The sequence below is a fragment of the Eurosta solidaginis genome, chromosome 5 (genome assembly GCF_040869045.1).
Source record: "Eurosta solidaginis isolate ZX-2024a chromosome 5, ASM4086904v1, whole genome shotgun sequence".
Taxonomy (NCBI): Eukaryota; Metazoa; Arthropoda; class Insecta; order Diptera; family Tephritidae; genus Eurosta; species Eurosta solidaginis.
The window spans coordinates 18,096,975-18,120,408 of record NC_090323.1 but is presented as its reverse complement, the minus strand read 5'-3'; the positions used below and the strand labels follow the sequence as shown (position 1 = coordinate 18,120,408).

General features: G+C 36.3%; 3 protein-coding genes across 3 annotated transcripts in view; 2 read left to right on the top strand and 1 right to left on the bottom strand.

Annotated features, from left to right (window-relative positions):
* mthl14 (methuselah-like 14) overlaps positions 1–4,460 on the bottom strand; it is a 37,281-nt gene extending 32,821 nt beyond the window's left edge. Inside the window, exon 1 of the mRNA XM_067791540.1 lies at positions 3,717–4,460. The gene's annotated coding sequence lies outside the window, so the exon portion shown is untranslated. The remainder of the gene's footprint in view (positions 1–3,716) is intronic.
* Positions 1–23,434, top strand: part of Sk2 (Sphingosine kinase 2) — a 133,172-nt gene that overhangs the window by 27,046 nt on the left and 82,692 nt on the right. The gene's annotated exons all lie outside the window — the stretch shown is intronic.
* LOC137253928 (dnaJ homolog subfamily C member 2) lies at positions 590–21,692 on the top strand. The gene is made up of 3 exons (XM_067791532.1): positions 590–937; positions 1,023–1,168; positions 19,815–21,692. The coding sequence occupies exons 1-3, from the start codon at positions 687–689 to the stop codon at positions 21,362–21,364; spliced, it is 1,947 nt and encodes a 648-aa protein (XP_067647633.1). The 5' UTR covers positions 590–686; the 3' UTR covers positions 21,365–21,692.

Sequence of the window (23,434 nt, the reverse complement as noted above, 5' to 3'; positions counted from 1 at the left end):
CCTGCGCTCACGATTGATATATCCGGCCAACTGTGACAGATTCCTACCATAAGTGTGGGGGCGTCTCCGTTTATTGTTCAGAACGTCGTTTCTTCTATTTGATCCGCCAACATTTCACCTCTACTGTCTGCCTGCAAGTTTGAATGCCATAGATCGTCATGGGCATTGAAATCGCCTTAGATAATGCGATTATTGCCCACTTAGGAACAGGTGGCAGGAGGGATGTAGATGTTGATGATTTCTAGGTTTGCATCGCCTGACCGGACAGATAAGCTTTGATGTTCTAAGACACTGTCCCGTCGTCTCCCTCTCTTCCGCAAGTATCGAATTCCAGCAACAAAAATATTTTAGTGTAAATTCATGCTGATGACAGGCTAGCTGCAAATGTGATTTGAAGTTAGGGAGCAAAATGGCTTCAAGCGTTTTGCCTACTAGCGATAGGAGAGATATCGGGTACTACGCATACAATTGTGTAAAAATTCTCTGTAAAACGCCTCTATATGAAAAATTGGGCTGTGCCGCGGCCTTAACTTATAAACGTATTTATTGCGATCTGGCAACAACGTTCCAACTCGTGGTTGTTCCTTTTTTCTTTTTGACATTTACAAATCACCTCCAGGCAGCTGTGTGCCCTGTATATTTGCTTATATATTTCTTTTCAAAATTATTGTTGATCTCGGCACAAAATGTTGGAGTTTATGGAGGTAAATTGCGAATTCACATTTAGCCATAGAAATGTCGAACGTGTTGGAGCGTCATACCTGAATTCAAAAAGATATAACGCCAACACTGAGGAGGCCACAGAGAGCAATGACGACGATGCGACAGACAAGCTACCTGAGGAATTCGCTGTCGATGTAGATTATCTAAAGTCACTGGATCCTAAAGAATGGAAAGATCATGATCACTATGCAATACTTGGATTAGGAAAATTAAGGTTAGTAGCACTATAAAACAATTTGTAATATGTATGTGTATAGTAAGTTGTAAAAAATTGCGCGAACTCTTTGTTTTTCGTACAGATTTAATGCCACAGATGATGATATACGGCGTGCTTATAGACGCATGGTACTAATGCATCATCCAGACAAACGAAAAGCTAAAGGCGAAGACGTTAATACCGATGATGATTACTTCACTTGTATAACAAAAGCTTACGAAATACTAGGTATGTTCCCAATTGGTAAACAATTAATGAGACTCTTCGGTATTTAATCACTTTAGATTAGGTTATGCCTGAATAAATTAGTAAGGGAAACCAAAAATTATTGTATGCAGGAACATAATTGGGGGTTTAGTGGAATATATGCGTTGTCAAAATTAGAAATAAATCCCCAAAGGATTTCGTTGCGCAGATCTTGGCATGATGAAAGGAGTGATGTCAACCAATATAAATATTGATACGGGTATTGCTTCAAGTTTATTAATGCATGGTACATGATTTTTTTTTGATTCTGAAAATGATTGCATTCCAATACAATCCTGTATTTAAGTAAGAATAAGAAATAACACTACATTAAGTCTGCTACACTACATTAAGTCGGCGTCCACCTTGTTCTGGAGTACATTTGCATGAAGGAGAAGTCTTAAGAATGCTACCAAATTATTCTCATTATGTAGAAGCGCGTTTTTTTTTTACTATTTTCAACTCTAATTTCTTTCTTACTAGTTTAATATTTAATACCATTCGGCGACCGCATTCATTCATAAATTGCTGTCAATATCGTCTTAAGTTAGGCCGTGGAAGGGATAGGACCAGAGGGAGTGTTTCGTTGCATCAATATTTACACGTCCATTTATTAATTTAGATCAAGGTCATCTAAGCTTGAGCCCTGGAAATATACCGAGTGAAATCAATGGGAAATTGTTTTACATCAGCCCAATTCTAAATATTCCCTCGGAATTTTATTCGCGCGGAAAAATTCCTCCAATTCTTTTCTCCTAGGGAGAACAATAAGTGGGCAATAGGAATTTCGTATTTTCGAAGTCAGCTGGTTTCAATTGAAATTTTGTTGCGCATTTCTTTTTTTGTTTAACAAATTGAAGATTAATTAGTTATTGTTGCGAATTGTTTGAAATTGAGAAATATAATATAAAGAAAGCACAGTATTGCATTCCATATGGTATTGGCTGAAATGAGTAACAAATTGACCTCTCTGAAGTTGGCAAGACAACTTTTACGTGGAAAAAAATTACCTATTGGGAAAATTGCCGTGAATTTGCCGTAATTTATCCGTGAAACAAAAAAATTTGCCGTGGCCATATTTAAGAAAATACAGGGTGGCACGCCAACTTCACGTGAAGTTAGCGTGCCACCCTCATAAAACCACCTTAGAGACCAGCTAGGAAAATAAATGTTGCACACGAATTTGCCGTAAATTTGCCGTAGATAAGTGGCATATTTTATATATTCGAAAAAGATAATTTCAAATTTTTTTTATAGTGCACCGCCAACTTCACGTGAAGTTAGCGTGCCACCCTCAGAAAACCGCCTTAGAGTCGAGCTAGGAAAATAATTCTTGCACACGAATTTGCCGTAAATTTGCCGTAGATAAGTGGCATATTTTATAAATTCGAAAAAAATAATTTCACATTTTTTTATGGTGCACCGCCAACTTCACGTGAAGTTAGTGTGCCACCCTCAGAAAACCACCTTAGAGGCCTGCTAGGAAAATAATTCTTGCACACGAATTTGCCGTAAATTTGCCGTAGATAAGTGGCATATTTTATAAATTCGAAAAAAAAAAATTTCAAATTTTTTTTATGGTGCACCGCCAACTTCACGTGAAGTTAGCGTGCCACCCTCAGAAAACCACCTTAGTGGCCAGCTAGGAAAATAATTCTTGCACACGAATTTGCCGTAGATAAGTGGCATATTTTACAAATTCGAAAAAAAAATTTCAAATTTTTTTTATGGTGCACCACCAGCTTCACGTGAAGTTAGCGTGCCACCCTCAGAAAACCATCTTAGAGGCCAGCTAGGAAAATAATTGTTGCACACGAATTTGCCGTAAATTTGCCGTAGATAAGTGGCATATTTTATAAATTCGAAAAAAAAAATTTCAAATTTTTTTTATGGTGCACCGCCAACTTCACGTGAAGTGAGCGTGCCACGCTCAGAAAACCACCTTAGTGGCCAGCTAGGAAAATAATTCTTGCACACGAATTTGTCGTAAATTTGCCGTAGATAAGTGGCATATTTTATAAATTCGAAAATGAAAATTCAAATTTTTTTTATGGTGCACTGCCAACTTCACGTGAAGTTAGCGTGCCACCCTCAGAAAACCACCTTAGAGGCCAGCTAGGAAAATAATTCTTGCACACGAATTTGCCGTAAATTTGCCGTAGATAAGTGGCATATTTTACAAATTCGAAAAAAAAATTTCAACTTCACGTGAAGTTAGCGTGCCACCCTCAGAAAACCACCTTAGAGGCCAGCTAGGAAAATCATTTTTGCACACGCCGTAAATTTGCCGTAGATAAGTGGCATATTTTATAAATTCGAAAAAAAAAATTTCAAATTTTTTTTATGGTGCACCGCCAACTTCACGTGAAGTTAGCGTGCCACCCTCAGAAAACCACCTTAGTGGCCAGCTAGGAAAATAATTCTTGCACACGAATTTGCCGTAGATAAGTGGCATATTTTATAAATTCGAATAAAAAAAATTTCAAATTTCAAATTTTTTTTTATGGTGCACCGCCAACTGCATGCTTACTTTTTATTTTTCCGGCAGATCCATCTCTGGTGACGTGATGCGACTTAAAGTTAAAACCATGTTTAAGTTTAGAATGATTCCAAATAGCTCTGGAAATTTCATCACTCCACAGATTGGGTTGCAACACAGTCTTTACCCTCCGTCGTTTTTTTCCATTAATTAAGGTGTAATATGATATTTCGTTTAACATTTCATTAAAGGTGCGTTTATTGATTGTGAATGAAAATGTCTCATACTGGTCCACGGATAATACAGTGGAATTCAAGCTCTGACTTTTACTATTTTCTACCAGAAATTCACTTTCTACACTTTCATTAACTTGGCTTCCATAAATATGGTCTCTTAAATTATATCTATTATTTACTACATAGGAATGAAGAGTGGATGCACTTAAGTTCATTTCCTTGGAAATACACTTCCATATTTCGTTTGTAGCACTAACTATGCCCCCATTTTTTATGATTTCATTCTTAAAAAAAAGAATTCGACTGGCTAAAAAAGTTGAGTCAATCTTGCACGGTTTACCGCGGGGACGTGAAGCCATTGTTCATATATGTAAATATTAAAATTTGTAATAAAACATTTCGCGCACTTGCTAAGTGAAACTAAACCGTCTAAATCAAAGAATGATACGATAGTGATTTGGGTAACCCAATTTCTATTCCTTTTAGGTACATATATGAGTGCCATTTCAATAGACCTTGTCATCGCATTCCATTTTCAATAGGCATCAACACTTGTCATCGCACTTACCACACTTTAGTAACAATTTCAACCCTTTCAAAAAAAATCCGTAAACAATTTCGTAAAATACAACGTAAACTAGAGAAAGGCTGCGGAACAGATCTTAGAAAATGTTATCTATACTCCTCATACTTATGTATTACAAATAGGACAGCTAAGTGGATAGTTGCGGTCATGTACGTTTGTACATACATATGCATATAACCTTGCCATGTTCGCTTACTTCATGTGTGTAATTTTTTTTTTAATCACTGCTGCTAAAAAGGAACAAAGTATGTATGTATGTAGCATTTCCTATTGCAACGGTCACAGGCAGATCTGTAACTATGTTCGACCTTCACACGTGCTCAATTGGCTTTTTCGTTGTTTACAACAATCCGATCGTCAACACCGATAGCATATATGTAAGTAAAAAGCAAAACATTCTCACATTGAGACCTCTATTTTTGAAAGACATTTATCTATATGTATGCCAAAAGTTCGATTTCAACAATTTATCCTTCTAAAACAGAAATTTTTAAAAGATGATTTCAGACATCTTGTGGTTTACACACAAAATTTTCATATTTCGAGATTTTATGATACCTAAATAAACGCCACGACGGCGGCCACCGTGGTGTGATGGTAGCGTGCTCCGCCTATCACACCGTATGCCCTGGGTTCAACTCCCGGGCAAAACCAACATCAAAATTTTAGAAATAAGATTTTTCAATTAGAAGAAAATTTTTCTAAGCGGGGTCGCCCCTCGGCAGTGTCTGGCAAGCGCTCCGATTGTATTTCTGCCATGAAAAGCTCTCAGTGAAAACTCATCTGCCTTGCAGATGCCGTTCGGAGTCGGCATAAAACATGTAGGTCCCGTCCGGCCAATTTGTAGGGAAAAATCAAGAGGAGCACGACGCAAATTGGAAGAGAAGCTCGGCCTTAGATCTCTTCGGAGGTTATCGCGCCTTACATTTATTTTTTTTTTTAAATAAACGGCTGATGAGATTATGAGAACGTATAAAATATACTTAAAGAGACAAAAATGATCGCCATCGCTGTCGTCAGGCTTATTTTTATACCTTTCATGAAAATGAAATGGTATATTAATTTCGTCACGAAACCCAAAATTGTAAGTCCTTAAAGGAAAATAGATAGACCCATCATTAAGTATACCGAAATAATCAGGTTGAAGAGCTGAGTAGATTTAGCCATGTCCGTCTGTCCGTCTGTCTGTTTGTATGCAAACTAGTCCCTCAATTTTTGAGATATCTTGATAAAATTTGGTGAGCGGGTGTATTTGGGTGTCCGACTAGACATTTGTCGGAACCGGCCGGATCGGACCACTATAGCATATATCCTCCATACAACCGATTTTTCAGAAAAAGAGGATTTTTGTAATATCTTACTCAATTTAACAGATTGAAGCTTCAAACTTCACCATATACTTTCGTATATTGCACATATTGTTGCCTGAAAAAATTGATGAGATCGGTCGTATATATAGTATATATCCCCCACATCCGATTGTTCAGATGAGAAACTTTTCGTAATTACTGCTCTATTTTAAGAGATAGACGCTTCAAATTTCAGCGAATGTTTATGTATATAGCATACATTGTTGTCTGAAAAAATCATACAGATCGGTGATATATATAGTATATATATGGTGGTATATATAGTATATATATATATTTTCGCAATTTTAGCCCCATTTTAACAGCTAGAAGCTTCAAATTTCACCGAACGCTTACGTATATGGCGTATATTGTTGTCTGAAAAAATCATTGAGATCGGTGGTATACATATTATATATCTCATACAACCGATTGTTCAGATAAGAAACTTTGCGCAATTTCTACCCCATTTTAACAGCTATAAGCTTCAAATTTCACCGATTGCTTACGTATATAGTATATATTGTTGTGTCAAAAAATCATAGAGATATATATAATATATATATGATGGTATATATAGTATGTATATATAGTATATATATATATTTTTTTTTGCGATTTCGGCCCAATATTAACAGCTAGAAGCTTCAAATTTCACCAAATGCTTCCGTATATAGCATATATTGTTGTCTGAAAAAATAATAGAGATCGGTGGTATATATATTATATACTTCATATAAACTGTCATTTTTGCCCCTTTTTTCGGATAGAAGCTTCAAAATTCATCAAATTTCATCAATTAGTTACGTTTACAATTGTTTTTGTTTTTATCGGCCTATTGATAAATCATTCAAGGCCAGAATAATAATTTTTTTCTAATGATAATTATTGTTATTTTTTAATTTTTCTAAATTTGAAAAATTGTATTTTGTTTTTGGAATAGTAAGTAGAAACTTTTTAAGACAACCTGCCATAGCTGCGCAGATAGATCCATTTCGAAGGGTCTTCATCATCAGTACGCTTTAGGCATGCTGCGCTACACAAAATACAATTTTTCAAAATTTAGAAAAATTAAAAAATAACAATAATTATAATTAGAAAAAAATTTTTGTTCTGGCCTTGAGCTCGATTCGAACCTTGAATAGTTACGTTTACTTCATACATTTTTGAAATACGTGATTCGTAGTCATAGTTTTTACATGTGGACCACAAAAAACGTGAAGCTTTGCATCCTCACACAAAGTACCTACCTATTTTACTTAAAAATCGTTTAGATACGTTCAAATTTCACCAAATGTTTACGTGTATAGCATATATTGTTGTCTGAAAAAATCATAGAGATCGGTGGTACATATATTATATACCCCATATAAACTGTATTTTTTTGCCCCTTTTTTACGGCTAGAAGCTTCAAAATTCATAACATTTCATCAAATAGTTACGTTTACGTCATATATTGTTGAAATACGTGATTCGTAGTCATAGTTTTTACACGCAGGCCACAAAAAACCTGAAACTTTGCATCCTCACACAAAGTACCTACCTATTTTTTATTTTATATTTATCTTAAAAATCGTTTAGGTATGTAGATCTGTTCACTAGATATTTCTTATCTTATACATCCAATTATTCGGAGATTACGAACGGGATAAGATTATTGTTCAGCCCCATTCATGAAAGGTATGAAGTCTTCGGCATAGCCGAAGACAGTCCCGTCCTTACTTGTTATAATAAAACTATGGGAAAATAAAACTTCGTTTGCGTTTTCCCAGAAAATTAAAGTTTTGAACTACTTCTGTTCTTAACAAGCAGAGTAGCAACATCGGATGAGGCTATTATTTGCGCATTTGCGAAAAAGTATTTTGCAAACAAACGCTCATGCGCAGAATGTTTTCATGGTTTAATGTTAACAATTTATTTTGTTTAAATAATAAAGTAGTATTTGTATAGCATATTTACGAATTGATTTTTGTTTGTTAACAAACATTCGTGCATATGTTCTACCTCATTGATTTTTCATCAACAACTAAACCACTACCAATAAGATGATTTTAGTTTTACTCACACAGCCACAGTTTTCATTTTGGTGACCACTGTACTAATACAACCACAAACATTTCAACAACATAACCCAGGCGGCGCGCCGTGGCGTCGGCGTCTGTTTTTATGGTCTTAATACTTGCACCATGGTGGAACGATACAAGGTGGCAGCATGGTGACATACCTACATACATAAATAAGAATTCCATGTACTTTGTTTTTGTAAATTCGATGGACAAATGTCAAAATCGTACTGCGTCGGAAGTTGATGTATCAAATCAAATAAAAAAAGGTTATAATCAGCTGTACGATGCGGCCACCTTGTATCGTTCCGCCATGACTTGCACCAAAGGCTGTTCAGCTCTTATCAACTGCGTGGGAATTACCACACATTCCAAGGACTCTGTACGAAGCATATGCATATACATAACAAAACAGACAGACGTTTGTAGAATACATTCCACTATGTTCGCTACCGCAGGCGTTTTTTGTGTCTGTTTAATATTTGTACAAATGTACAATACTAGACATTGGCATCAGCTTTTTTTACCCTTAACTGTTGCATCAAAAGATGAAAAGGATCGCTACTGTTATCTATTTATCTTAGCGTATGGGTGTTTCCCGCGTTACGGATGCTCCATCCTGACACTCTTTTGAGCATAGAAACCATAGCAGGCATAATGCAGAAAATTTGCATAGCTTTCTACCTAACTCAAATACAAAAATCTTTCGTAAGTGATGCACAGGTCATCATAAAGTTCTGCTCAGATGTACATATGTAACTCATATTTTAAGCGGCATTATTGGAATGGTTTATGAAGGAACATGCAAAGACTATGGCGCATAGTCATAGTCAAAATAAAATAGATTTTATATTTAGCTGCAGATTTTTTGACAGATAGCTCATAGAAAATTATATCAAAAAGCTGTAACTAAATTTAAAACCTATTTTATTTTGACTATGCGCCTATATATTTTTATAAAATATGCCACTTACCACACGGTGCACCATAAAAAAATTTGAATTTTTTTTTTCGAATTTATATAATATGCCACTTATCTACGGCAAATTCGTTTGCAAGAATTATTTTCTTAGCTGGCCTCTCAGGTGGTTTTCTGAGGGTGGCACGCTAACTTCACGTGAAGTTGGCGGTGCACCATAAAAAAAATTAAAAAATTTTTTTTTTTCGAATTTATAAAATATGCCACTTATCTACGGCAAATTTACGGTAAATTCGTGTGCAAGAATTATTTTCCTAGCTGGCCTCTAAGGTGGTTTTCTGAGGGTGGCACGCTAACTTCACGTGAAGTTGGCGGTGCACCATAAAAAAATGTGAAATTATTTTTTTCGAATTTATAAAATATGCCACTTATCTACGGCAAATTTACGGTAAATTCGTGTGCAAGAATTATTTTCCTAGCTGGCCTCTAAGGTGGTTTTCTGAGGGTGGCACGCTAACTTCACGTGAAGTTGGCGGTGCACCATAAAAAAAATTTGAAATTATCTTTTTCGAATTTATAAAATATGCCACTTATCTACGGCAAATTTACGGCAAATTCGTGTGCAAGAATTATTTTCCTAGCTCGACTCTAAGGTGGTTTTCTGAGGGTGGCACGCTAACTTCACGTGAAGTTGGCGGTGCACCATAAAAAAAATTTGAAATTATCTTTTTCGAATTTATCAAATATGCCACTTATCTACGGCAAATTCGTGTGCAAGAATTATTTTTCTAGCTGGCCTCTAAGGTGGTTTTCTGAGGGTGGCACACTAACTTCACGTGAAGTTGGCGGTGCACCAGAAAAAAAATTTGAATTTTCTTTTTCGAATTTATAAAATATGCCACTTATCTACGGCAAATTTACGGCAAATTCGTGTGCAAGAATTATTTTCCTAGCTGGCCTCTAAGGTGGTTTTCTGAGGGTGGCACGCTAACTTCACGTGAAGTTGGCGGTGCACCATAAAAAAATGTGAAATTATTTTTTTCGAATTTATAAAATATGCCACTTATCTACGGCAAATTTACGGCAAATTCGTGTGCAAGAATTATTTTCCTAGCTCGACTCTAAGGCGGTTTTCTGAGGGTGGCACGCTAACTTCACGTGAAGTTGGCGGTGCACTATAAAAAAAATTTGAAATTATCTTTTTCGAATATATAAAATATGCCACTTATCTACGGCAAATTTACGGCAAATTCGTGTGCAAGAATTATTTTCCTAGCTCGACTCTAAGGTGGTTTTCTGAGGGTGGCACGCTAACTTCACGTGAAGTTGGCGGTGCACCATAAAAAAAATTTGAAATTATCTTTTTCGAATTTATAAAATATGCCACTTATCTACGGCAAATTTACGGCAAATTCGTGTGCAAGAATTATTTTCCTAGCTGGTCTCTAAGGGGGTTTTCTGAGGGTGGCACGCTATCTTCCCGTGAAGTTGGCGTGCCTCCCTGTATTTTCTAAAACATGGCCGCGGCAAATTTTTTTGTTTCACGGATAATTCACGGCAAATTTACGGCAAATTCACGTGCAAGAATTATTTTCCTAACTGGTATCTAAGGTGGTTTTCGAAAAGTGGCACGCTAACTTCACGTGAAGTTGGCGGTGCACCATAAAAAAAAGTTAAATTTTTTTTTTCGAAATTATATAATATGCCACTTATCCACGGCAAATTTACGGCAAATTCGTGTGCAAGAATTATTTTCCTAGCTGGTCTCTAAGGTGGTTTTCTGAGGGTGGCACGCTAACTTCACGTGAAGTTGGCGTGCCACCCTGTATTTTCTAAAATATGGCCACGGCAAATTTTTTTGTTTCACGGATAAATTACCGCAAATTTACGGCAATTTTGCCAATAGGTAATTTTTTTCCACGTAAAAGTTGTCTTGCCAACTTCAGAGAGGTAACAAATTGATGCCATAGCAACACCAACAGAGGAGCATAAGAGCATACTGCTACAACAACAACAACAGGAGCATAAGAAGAATTCTGCGTGATAACATAAATCTGCTGGAGTTGCCTGCTTGCATTCAGAAAACAATATTCTGGGCCACGCCATTCCATTGAATTCCACTTTCGTCATATGCCAAAATCGTTCAAATAAAACTCTACTATTGCCCGCCAGATTGCGTGCTTAATCAATAACTGCTTGATAGCTCAACTCAAACTGAATTCCAGCGCCTCTACATTTGCTGCCTTTTATACTCTCTGATTTCAACGTTCGCATCTTCTAGGTGCTTCCATTGCCAGAATCTTCTAGTCCATCAGCTCTCAAACTTCTCAGCTGTAACTACAATTGCACGATTTTATAGCTTCTCTCATTGCATACTTTCAGGAGTATCTCAGATATATGCATGTGTTTGTGCATTGACTCTCCGCTGCTCGTATACGTACATGGTACATATGTGTAGACGCAATTATTGTTTCGTTTATGTAGATACATAATGATTGAATTATTGATGTGAATTCACGTCACTGCTTAGCATCGGCCTAGAGATAGCAGCACCCCTTAGTTTTGCTAATATTCGTAACAATATACTTTTGGAATGTAACAAAGAGTTTTGTGGTAGAATCTTAATGTATTTTAGCACAAATTTGTACATTTTAGTGTTTTTTCGTATAAGAAACAGTAAACTTAAACTATTATGATGCACTTTATTTCACTTTAATTCAGTATGTGAAAAAACTAAAAAATGGCAGAGAAATATCCCTTTCAATCACGTTCATAATACCTACTTTTCTCCATTAACCGGTTTTCCATTTTTTCGAACATTGTTCAGAATAAGAGGAATGGGAGTTCTGAAAAAACTCACAAGGATTTTTTATTTAGAAGAAGAAGGGAAAAAGTAGGATTTTTTGTTTAGAACCGGGCTGCATGAGTTTGTTCAAAGCTTCATGTAAAGATGCGACTCCGCAACTAAATATAACAATGTTCAATCTGAATAAATACCCATTCAGAATTAATGTGGTAACACAGCAGTATGAAGAAAAAAACAAGAACTCTTTTCAATGATTAAGAGTAACTTTGTCATTCTAAGGTTGTAAGACCTGCACATGAACCTTTGCAGCTCTCGCCTTCTTGTAATCGCGCCCAATCTGATTGGAACATCTACGGTAAAAGTTTCGAGCGATGCACTTTGTTTAGCTAGCTCATCTGCTTTTTCATTTCCATATATTATATAATGCCCAGGCCTCAATATCGATGTTTATTTCTCCCTATTCAGTATTTTCCAGGGGTTGCTTACACTCTTAACACACTTATCGAAGCGCAGGTAGGGAACTGTCTGTTCAATATTTGAAGACGCTACGCTACTATGACTGTATGAACTGCACACAAGCTGCCCCGAGGCACCGAGCCTGGTTGCAGTTGTTAACGCTATGTTCTCTGCCACCAGGTCTACAGATGGAATGTGCAGAATTGCATGCAGTGCATCAGTTCATGGTTCCCGTTATGCTAAGCACTGATAGCCTACATACCCTAGGGCGATATCATTCTTTTGCATGCATAAAGTGCCGTTGTTGTTGTTTTTTTTAAGGTTGCTCCCCGAAGGCTTTGGGGAGTGTTATCGATGTGATGGCCCTTTGCCGGATACAGGTCCGCTACGCTCCGGTAACACAGCACCATTAAGGTGCTAGCCCGACCATCTCGGGAACGATTTATATGGCCACATTAAACCTTCAGGCCATCCCTCCCTTCCCACCCCCAAGTTCCATGAGGAGCTTGGGGTCGCCTGAGCCTCACCTGTTAGTGAAACAGGATTCGCCGCGGATAGGTGAGGTTGACAATTGGGTTTGGAGAAGCTATATATTGCGCTGGCAACCTGAAGGGTTGCGCTACACTACCCCTTGGATCTGGTATTTTAGTCGCCACTTACGACATTGATTTTTCATCAACAACTAAACCACTACCAATAAGATGATTTAAGTTTTACTCATACAGCCACAGTTTTCAAATTGGAGACCACTGCCTTGGTAGGAAGTTGTTGGTTCTTCTATAGTAGCAACATCTTTGGGTGGACCCATTTTTGTTTCATAATGTTCCTCAAATTTGCTTCAGCCCGTTGACCTAGAGTTTCTAAAGGTTCCTCCCTGCTCTACTATTATGGGAATGCTGAAACTTATGGACGCATGGTCTGAGAAAAATGGGCTATGCATCCGCGCTTATGACCAACCGCCTTTCGCGCCCCTTCTCTTACAATGTATGTAGATAACCACATTCTTTATAAAGACGACGGTATTGAACTAGACTCGATGTAAAAACAAGGTCTGTACTATTATTAAGTTCTCGTATGATATTATGATTTTATCTGAGCTTTATTGAAGAGTACCGGACTCACTTTCGGTAAAGATCCGCTCGTTATCCGCAGCAAATCCTTAAAAACTTTGAGAAAATGTTTTTTGAGGTCAATGTGAAACATCTTCGAATTATCTGTGACCTCCTGGACCTCGTAGACACGAAATGAACTTGAAGGAGCGGTCTGATTTATGTATATAAAACCAATACCAATTTTTATACTCAGCTGAGCAGAGTTCACAGAGTATATTAATATTGTTCGCATAACGGTACCCTGTAACGACATAAACTAATCGAGACAGATATAGACTTCTATGTCCGTCCGTCCGTCCGTAAACTCAAGTTATCGTGCTTTGAGGTATCTTGATGATATTTGGTATGTAAGTTCCTGGGCACTCATCTCAGATCGCTATTTAAAATGAACGAAATCGGACTATAACCACGCCCACTATTTCGATGTCGAAAAACCGAAAAAGTGCGATAATTCATTACCAAAGACGGATAAAGCGATGAAACTTGGTAGGTGGGTTGAACTTATGACGTAGAATAGAAAATTAGCAAAATTTTGGACAATGGGCGTGGCAACGCCCACTTTTAAAAGAAGGTAATTTAATAGTTTTGCAAGCTGTAATTTGGCAGTTGTTGAAGATATGACGCAATTTGGCAGGAACGCTACTCCTATTACTATATGTATTCTAAATAAGAATTAACAAAATCGGATGACGAACATGCCCACTCTTAAAAAACATTTTTTTTAAGTAAAATTTTAGCAAAAATTTAATATCTTGACAATATATAAGTAAATTATGTCGACATTCAACTCCAGTAATGATATGGTGCAACAAAATACAAAAATAAAAAAAAATTCGAAATGGGCGTGGCTCCGCCCTTTTTCATTTAATTTGTCTAGAATACTTTTAACGCCATAAGTCGAACAAAAATTTACCAATCCTTGTGAAATTTCCTAAGGGCATAGCTTCTATATCTTTACTAAACTTAGTTCACGTACTTATCTGAACTCACTTTATCTTGGTATTAAAAATGGGCGAAATCCGACTATGACCACGCCCACTTTTTCGATATCGAAAATTTCGAAAAATGAAAAAAATGCCATAATTCTGTACCAAATACGAAAAAAGGGATGAAACATGGTGGTGGGATTGATTTTTTTTTACTCAAAATACAACTTTAGAAAAGACTGTAAAATAGGTGTGAGACCTACCATATTAAGTACAAGAAAATGAAAAAGTTCTGCAGGGCGAAATCAACAGCCCTTGGAATCATGGCGGAAATACTGTTGTTGTTGTTGTTGTAGCAGTGCTTCGCCCCACCTAATAGCTGCGACCGATCACAAATTGTCATCAATATCCTCTAACGGGAGTCCAAGGAAACTTACTGTTTCAACAGGGGTGGACCATAATGAAAGGGGTGTTAGAGGCGTTGGTTCCACATTACAATTAAAGAGATGGTTGGTGTCATGTGGGGACACATTGCAAGCGGGGCATACATTTTTTATGTCGGGGTTGATTCTGGATAGGTAAGAGTTTAGCCTGTTACAGTATCCAGAACGAAGTTGAGCTAGAGTGACTCGCGTTTCCCTGGGGAGTATGCGTTCCTCTTCCGCAAGTTTTAGGTACTGTTCTTTGAGTACTGGATTCACCGCGCAATTCCTGGCATAAAGGTCCGACGCCTGTTTGTGGAGTTCAATGAGGACGTGCTTGTGTTTTTTTGCTTCATACGGCTGAGTCAGATGCCGTATTTCCTCATAATGCTTACGAGATGACTCCTTAAGCCCCTAGGCGGTGTTGGCTCGTCAATCAGATGTCTGTTGGGATGCCCAGGTTTCTGGAAATTCAACAGGAACTGTTTGGTTAGCATCTCATTTCTCTCCCTGATGGGGAGTATTATCGCCTCATTATGTAGATGGTGTTCGGGGGACATAAGAAGACAGCCCGTGGCGGTTATGAGAGCAGTATTTTGGCAGGCCTGCAGCTTCTTCCAGTGAGTAATTTTTAGACTTGGTGATCATATAGGGGACGCGTAGAATACGCGGGAATACTGTTCGTGGTATTACATATATAAATAAATTAGCGATACCCGACAGATGATGTTCTGGGTCACCCTGGTCCACATTTGGTCGATATCTCGGAAACGGCTTCACATATACAATTAAGGGCCACTCGCTTTTAAAACCCTCATTAATACCTTTAATTTGATACCCATATCATACAAACACATTCTAGAGTCACCCCTGGTCCACCTCTATGGCGATATCTCGAAAAGTCCACCTATAGAACTAAGGCACACTCCCTTTTAAACTACTCTTTTAATACCCATGTCATACAAACACATTCCAGGGTTACCGTAGGTTCATTTTCGTAAATGGTGATTTTTTTTTTGTCTCCAAAGCTCTCAGCTGAGTATGTAATGTTCGGTTACACCCGAACTTAACCTTCCTTACTTGTTTCATTTTAATATCGACAGTATGAAAATCGTAATTGGAAATTAATTAAAATAAAAAATAAAAAATTTTTATAAGACATATTTGAGCGAATTTGAACGAAGCAAAAAAGCTGGATGAGTGGATTTATTATTGTGTGAGAATTCATTCTGGCCGCACAAAGAAGAAAATTTGAATTGAATTACTACCGATGCTCAGGTTGAATTATCTGGGGAATTCCGTCGCGCACATCCTAATTAGTATGTATATTGCCATCGCTAAACCAAAATTCCGTAGAGTATATTTTGCGTGATTATGCGGTTCGTGTAAAAGATACCTTTGGTGGAATTCACCAACTTTTAACGGTGCGATTTTTCGGGACTTTAACTAATGATTTTTCGCTTACGATAACGATTATGCTATGCATTAACTCAGTTTTAATATGGTTAACGAAGTGATCATTATTATTAGTTTTAATGGGAGAATAATGGCATTCCAGGTAATGCCGTTTGCCATCTTAGGCCCGGTTTATCAGTAGTTGGTTAAGATAAGCTTAAACTAAGTTTGCTTAAACTCTAGTCAAATTTAAACTCCAGTTAAACTATGGAGTTTTTCAGTCACAGTTTAAGGCCGCCTTTGGGGTATGCTTTTTTGTGCGGCAACATTGGTTTTTTTATTATCTAGATAATTTGTAGATACGGCAACAGCTGGATTTTGTTTACGCAACAAACATGGAAAAAAATTCTCCAGCGAAATATATATCTAGTTCCGGAAGTAGTATCCAACATCATTATTTAATTATTCTTAAACCAGATAGTTCTCGAGTTAATATCCAACTTCATTCTCCAATCACTATCCAACCTTTGAGAAGTTTTGTAAAATGAGAAGTTTTTGAGTTGATGTACAACTTCAATAATATTTTCCAATTATTATCCTAATATCGAGAGATTTTGGGAAATGTACAGTTCTCAAATGAATATTCAACACATTTCTCCAGTTGATATCCTACATTGCATATCGAGTTGAGGTGGAGTTGAAAAAAATTTCCAAGGTGGTACCACCAAAACCAACAGCTGTTTATTGTGAGAAATACACCTAGTTGATAGCAGTAATGAAGCGTAGTTAAGCAAAAATAAATTAAATAGGCGGCCGTCGTGGTGTGATGGTAGCGTGCTCCGCCTACCACACCGAAGATCCTGGTTTCACGCCCCGGGCAAAGCAACATCAAAATTTTATAAACAAGGGTTTTCAATTAGTTTAAATTTTTTCTAAACCAGGTCGCCCCTCGGCAGTGTTTGGCAAGCGCTCCGAGTGTATTTCTGCCATGAAAAGCGCTCGGTGAAAACTCATCTACCTTGCAGATTCCGTTCGGAGTCGGAATAAAACAAGTAAGTTCCGTCCCGCCAATTTGTAGGAAAAATTAAAAGGGGCACGACGCAGATTGGAAGAGAAGCTTTGCCTAAAACAATTTCGGAAGTTATCGCGCCTTACATTTCTTTTTTTTTTTTAATTATATATATTTCATTTTATTTTCGTGTAAATTCTGTAGTATGGAATCTAACATTTGAGTTCAGTTAGAGAAACACAAGTTGTTAATAACATTTTTTCAACTTCAGTAATAACATTTTTTACTTAATAAAAAATTGCCTCTTTTGCTGAGTACGCTATGATTCTCGAGTTGAGCCACTGTTTCGAAACAACTCGTGAGAAGTATGCCAAGTTATATGAGCTCTAATGGTACTCAAGCCGAAATGCTTGTTGGGTATATTCGACGCCATTTCGAACGAGCGCAAATAACAAGAGTTTAAACCTGCCAGATCGGCAGCTTAAGCTCAGCTTAAACTTCAGTTAAAGTAGACCGAAAAACTGCAGAATAAGTTTAAGCGTAGTTTAACTCACAAACTGAGTTGAACTTGTACTGAAAAACCAGGGCTTAATATTATTTCTATAATTTAGCTCAATAGTTGATCAAAGTTTAACAAATATCGATAAAAAGTTAACCACTGAATATCAAAATCTTTAAAGCTATCGATTCGCCAACATATCGATCGCGAAAATCTTAAGAAAAGTTAGTGAAATCCACTACTGGTTAATATTTTACGGCAAGACAGCTGTAATGGACCAGTTGCCTATGTCAGCCCCAACATATGTATTTTGCTCCCATAATGGTTTGGTTTAAGTACTGGAACAACCCGCTTTTATCCGGTCCAATGTAGTAGTTAAATATTTCGGAGTAGTATTTTCTTTTAAGATTCAAGGTTCGATTCAACAAAATACAATTTTTCAATAATAGAAAAATTAAAAAAAAATAAAAATAAAATAAAAAAATGTTAAGCACTTTCTTTATATAAAAGGACAAAAATTAACGAAAAATGTCTCCTTATATAAAGACATTATCTTGCTAAACTTTGATTTTTACATTTTGACATAGAAATTGCAAAAATATTTATGAGAAGTAAAAATATAAAAGTCGAGCGCACATTACTTCGATTGGAAAGTTGGTAGGAAAGGAGATATTATTAGTCAGTCAACTGCGCTCCACCTTTATATTTTTACTTCTCATAAATATTTTTGCAATTTCTATGTCAAAATTTAAAAATCAAATTTTAGCAAGAATATGTCTTTATATGAGGAGAGATTTTGTCGCAAATTTTTGTCCATTTATGTATATAAAGGACGTGCTTAACATTTTTTTATATTATTTTTGTTTTCTTCTTTTCAGTTCTAGGTGGAAAAGAGTACTGCCTTATGGGTGAAAAACTTACTTTTATTAATTCAGAATGCGTACAATACTTGTATCTATACAATAAAGTATCTATTAAAGAAAGAAACCTTTTCTATTATGTTTTCCCTGTCATCGGCCTCTAAATTACGTTTGAAATTTAAAGTCTCTAGCTCACCGAGAAGTTACTTGAAAACCGATCTCTTAATTCCCAATGTCGGAATTCGTATCTAAATATTTATTATCTAATTATTTCGATCCGTGCGCTACTTTACGGAATTTGTTTCTCCTTTTATTCCTTTGTCACGGCGTCTTAACCTATCTGTGGAGTTTCATGTTTGTAGCTCAATGAGAAGTTACTTAAAAATCGATCTCAAAACTCCAAATTTCCAAATTCGTATCTAAATATTTCTATCCGTGCGCCATCTAACGGAATTGTTTTCTCCTTTTCTTGGCGTCTTAACCTATCTGTTAAGTTTTACGCTTGTAGCTCAATGAGAACTTACATAAAAAAATCAAACCCCAAAATTCCCTCCCGTTTGATTTTTCTAAATATATCAGTCCGTATTGTGTCATCGACCTCTGAATTAAGCTCTAAATTCTTGGCCTCTAGCTCATCGAGAAGTTACTTAAAACCCGGTTTAAAATTTCCAAATTATCTAATTTTTTCGATCCGTGCGCCACCTAACGGAATTTTTTTCTCCTTTTGTTCCTTTGTCACGGTGTCTTAACCTGTTTCTGGGGTTTCATGTTTGTAGCTCAATGACAAGTTAGTTTAAAACTGATCTCAAAACACCAAATTTCCAAATTCTTATCTAAATATTTCGATCCGTGCGCCACTAACGGAATTGTTTTCTCCTTTTCTTAAATTTTCTCTGCGTCTTATCCTATCTGTACAGTTTTACAGTTGTAGCTCAATCCCAAAATTCCCTCCGTTTCGTACGATTTTTTTAAATATCTCATCCTTTACGCCGCCTAGCGAATCTTTTTGTATCGTGTCAGCGGCTGTCATCGACCTCTGAATTAAGTTTGAAATTTCAAGTCTCTAGCTCATCGAGAAGTTACTTAAAAGCTGGTTTGAAAATTTTCAAATTCGCATCTAATTATTTCGATCCGTGTGCCACCTAAAGGATTTGTTTTCCTTTTGTTGCATTGTCACGATGTTGTAACCTATGTGTAAAGTTTCACGTTTGTAGCTCAATGAGAAGTTACTTAAAAATCGATTGCAAGATTTGTATGAAAAGCGGACAAATATTCAACCGACCTAATATAAAGGAAGTAAAAAATAACAATAATTATCATTAGAAAAAAAAATATTGTTCTGGCCTTGAGCTCGAATCGAACCTTGAATCATTTATCAATAGGCCGATAAAAACAAAAACAATTGTATTTTCTTTTATGTAAAACATTTTTTAGGAAGTGCGATCATAGTGAAATTTATTTAAGTGATTTTATTTTCGTTTTTAAAACATATTTATCTATATGTGCAATAGGTACGCCCAAGACAAGACGCGCTTACGACTCAGTTGATCCCGAATTTGATGATTCATTTCCTACGCAACCAGAAATCGACAACAACATTTACGGGATTTTTAATAAATGTTTTGATTTGAATGCACGTTGGAGCGAAAAGAAGAATGTGCCAAAATTTGGTGATGACAGCTCTACACGCGAACAAGTGGAAGAGTTCTATAGTTTTTGGTATGAATTCAAATCTTGGCGTGAATTTAGTTATTTGGATGAAGAGGATAAAGAAAAAGGACAAGATCGTGATGAAAGACGTTGGATTGAAAAGGAGAATAAAGCGTTACGTATAAAAAGGAAAAAAGAGGAAATGATGCGTATACGTGCTTTAGTCGATTTAGCCTATAATAATGATAAGCGTATACAAAAGTTTAAAAATGAAGAAAAAGAACGAAAACTAGCAGCAAAGCGTGCTAAAATGGATGCCGCGCAAGCGCAAAAAGCTGAACAGGAACGCGCAGCACGTGAGGCGCAATGGGCTAAAGAGCGTGCTGAGAAAGCTGAACAAAAACGTATTGAACAAATACGCATCGAAAAGGAGCAACAGAAAAAAGCACTGAAGAAAGAACGAAAATCGTTACGTGATAAATTAAAAGAATCAAAATACTATGGTAATAACGATAAAGAGACACTCAAAAATATGGAAGGTGTTGAGAAGATATGTGAAATGTTCAATATAAATGAATTACAAGAGCTTAATAAAGATATTGAGAAGAAAGGTCAAAATGCATTCTTTGCTGCTTTAAAAACAGTTGAACGTAAAATTACAGCTGAATTGGAGATGGTCAGCAATCAACAAAAGAAGTCCTCCGCCACAAAGAATGATATAAAAGATGTGAAGAAGGTCGATATTTGGAATGATGAAAATATGCAATTACTTATTAAAGCTGTTAATTTATTCCCAGCGGGTACGTCACAGCGTTGGGATGTTATTGCAGCTTTCATTAATCAACATAGCACTGCAGATGTAGCAGTGAATGCCCGTGATGTACTCAATAAGGCAAAAGCAATGCAAAATAGTGATTTTTCAAAAAGTTCACTTAAAACTCAAGCTAATAATACTGCTTTCGAAAATTTTAATAAATCGAAAAAGGACGTACAAACATGTAATGATATTACAGTGAATCAACCAGTAACAAGTACAAACCATGTGGTTAATCATTCAGACGGTGGCGATGCGAATAAAACGGCGGTGGCAGCGGCACCAATTACAAATGGCAATAAAGAGGAACAGCGTGCTGATAATGATAAGACTGCTAGTGCTACAGTTGCAGCAGCAACTAAAACGACAACAAATAAACCAACTACCACAACACCAACAACATCAAAAATATGGACAAAGGAAGAACAAGCGCTGTTGGAACAAGCTATTAAAACTTATCCAATAACAACACCTGAACGTTGGGATCGAATAGCAGAGTGTATACCAAATAGGAGTAAAAAGGATTGTTTGCGTCGTGTTAAGGAACTTGTAGAATTGGTTAATTCGAAAAAAGAGGCACAACAAGCGGTCAAATAATTGAATAATATATATGTGTAATACATACATACGTACATACTTTTACGCAAACAACAATGATTATTTATTTGTCCTTTTCAATAGATTTTATGTAATATAATTCAAAGTAAAAAAAAACACATTAAATCATATGCTTATAATAATGAGGAATAGTATTGTACATAAATAACGAATGTATGTACATATGTATGTGTCCTTAATAGCGTCAATTCAGCAACAACTGTGTAATAATACCATAGTAGTTATGAAGTGCTAATAATTAATTTCGAAATTTTGCTTACAATAAAATAGAGACATAAAAGTAACTGCCTGTTGGCAGTTGTTATAAGTTGTAGTTTTTGTAATTCATATGTGATATTCTGATTAAGCATAAACTAATTTTTTATTTTCGGTAAAAGTCTAGCACAGAGGTTGACTGCTAATACGCTACCAAGAATATCGAGAGAGGTGTCAAAAGACGCGTATTGACCCCGACAACAATCAGCCCTATTCTTGAATCCGTCGCAGAAAATCTACGAATACAACCCTCCCCTACGAATACGAAGAATTTGCTATCACTGAACTCATGTGAAACCGAAAAAAGTGCTGCCAACATACAATGTCAAATTTTGGTTATTCGAAGTCAGCTGAGCGATTGTAAATAAAAAATTTCAACTTAAATTTTAGTTTAAAATTGCATTATATCATTAAAAAAAAAAGTTTAGTGCTTAAAATGGATTCTATATCATTTGCAGCTTTGTTAGAAGAAAATGAGCAAGAAAGGCGTGATTTAAAAATTGGGAGGAGCCTTGAAATTAGAAGAGGCTATGTAAGTGAAAGGATCCGTGTTTTAATGAACTTATACAGGTTTTAAAGAATTTAGTTTTATAAAAACTTTCCGCCTAAACAAGGCTGCGTTTACCTACGTGCTCGGTGTAATCAATGAAGGAAGTACACCGTTCGGTGGGTCATCTTCAATGAGTCCTATAATACGCTTGGGATCGGTATTAGGTTTTTTTTGCGGAAGGCAGCTATCAGCATGGAGTTGGAAAAGATTTTGACTCTCCGATGTGTCAGACCACATTTTCCAAAGTTTTGAAAGATGCCTTACTAATTTTCCAAACGCGGCTATGTCCACAATTGATACACTTAGATATGACGAACGTAGCGTAAAAAGAAAGTTCTACGAAAAATATAAGTTTCAGGGTGTAAACATGTTTTATAGTTTTTGTAATAGTTGTTATTATTATAAGACCCTTAAAAATTAAAATAAATATTTTAGTAATTAAATTTTAATTTAATTCTTTAAGCCTTCCTCCAAATCTGTGAAGCTATGTTGCCGATATGCATACATGTATACGTATTACAAAAGCATTACTTTTTTCCAGGTAGTTGCATCTTTGTGGCGCAAGACTATTTAGCTCCTTTGCAATGTTTTCCCAAAATTTGTTAACCTCCTCCTTTGGGCACTTTCAGGTTGCTGCTGCAATAGGTCTAGTAAGCGGGAACATTGTTGGCGAGTTGTGACAATTTTTCACCTATTATAACAATAGATTGTAATTTAATTAGTATACATATCACTTTTAATAATATACTTACATTTTATTTGTTTAATATCCCTTTTTATTCTGAATTTTTAATGATTTTACTTTTTACCGCAAACTGATACGCGTCGTAGAAAATTTGTACGAAACTACGATTTGACATTTCGAGTGTGTTCAGTGAAGGCTTTCTACGAATTTCGAACTTACGATGGATTCAGTAAACGTACTTTCGTAGAATTTACGAAAATCGAGTATACGTTGGATTCAAGAATAGGGCTGAATAATCCGAAGGCTGAAAAGAAAAATTGTCTCTCTGTGCGGAGATATGTATTTGCAGTTGAAGTTGGCGATTTTCATGTGTTTGTTGTAATGTTGTTGTCCACTGAAAAACATTGTGTATACAAAGGGATTTTGCACGCATTTGATTTTGGTCCCACCCCTTTAATGGACCGGCCAGGGTAATTTTTTATAAGCGTGGCTAAAGACCGCCAACGCACAGTGGTCGGTTACATAGGCCAAAAATAAAAAATCAAAGTTAAAAGTTTGT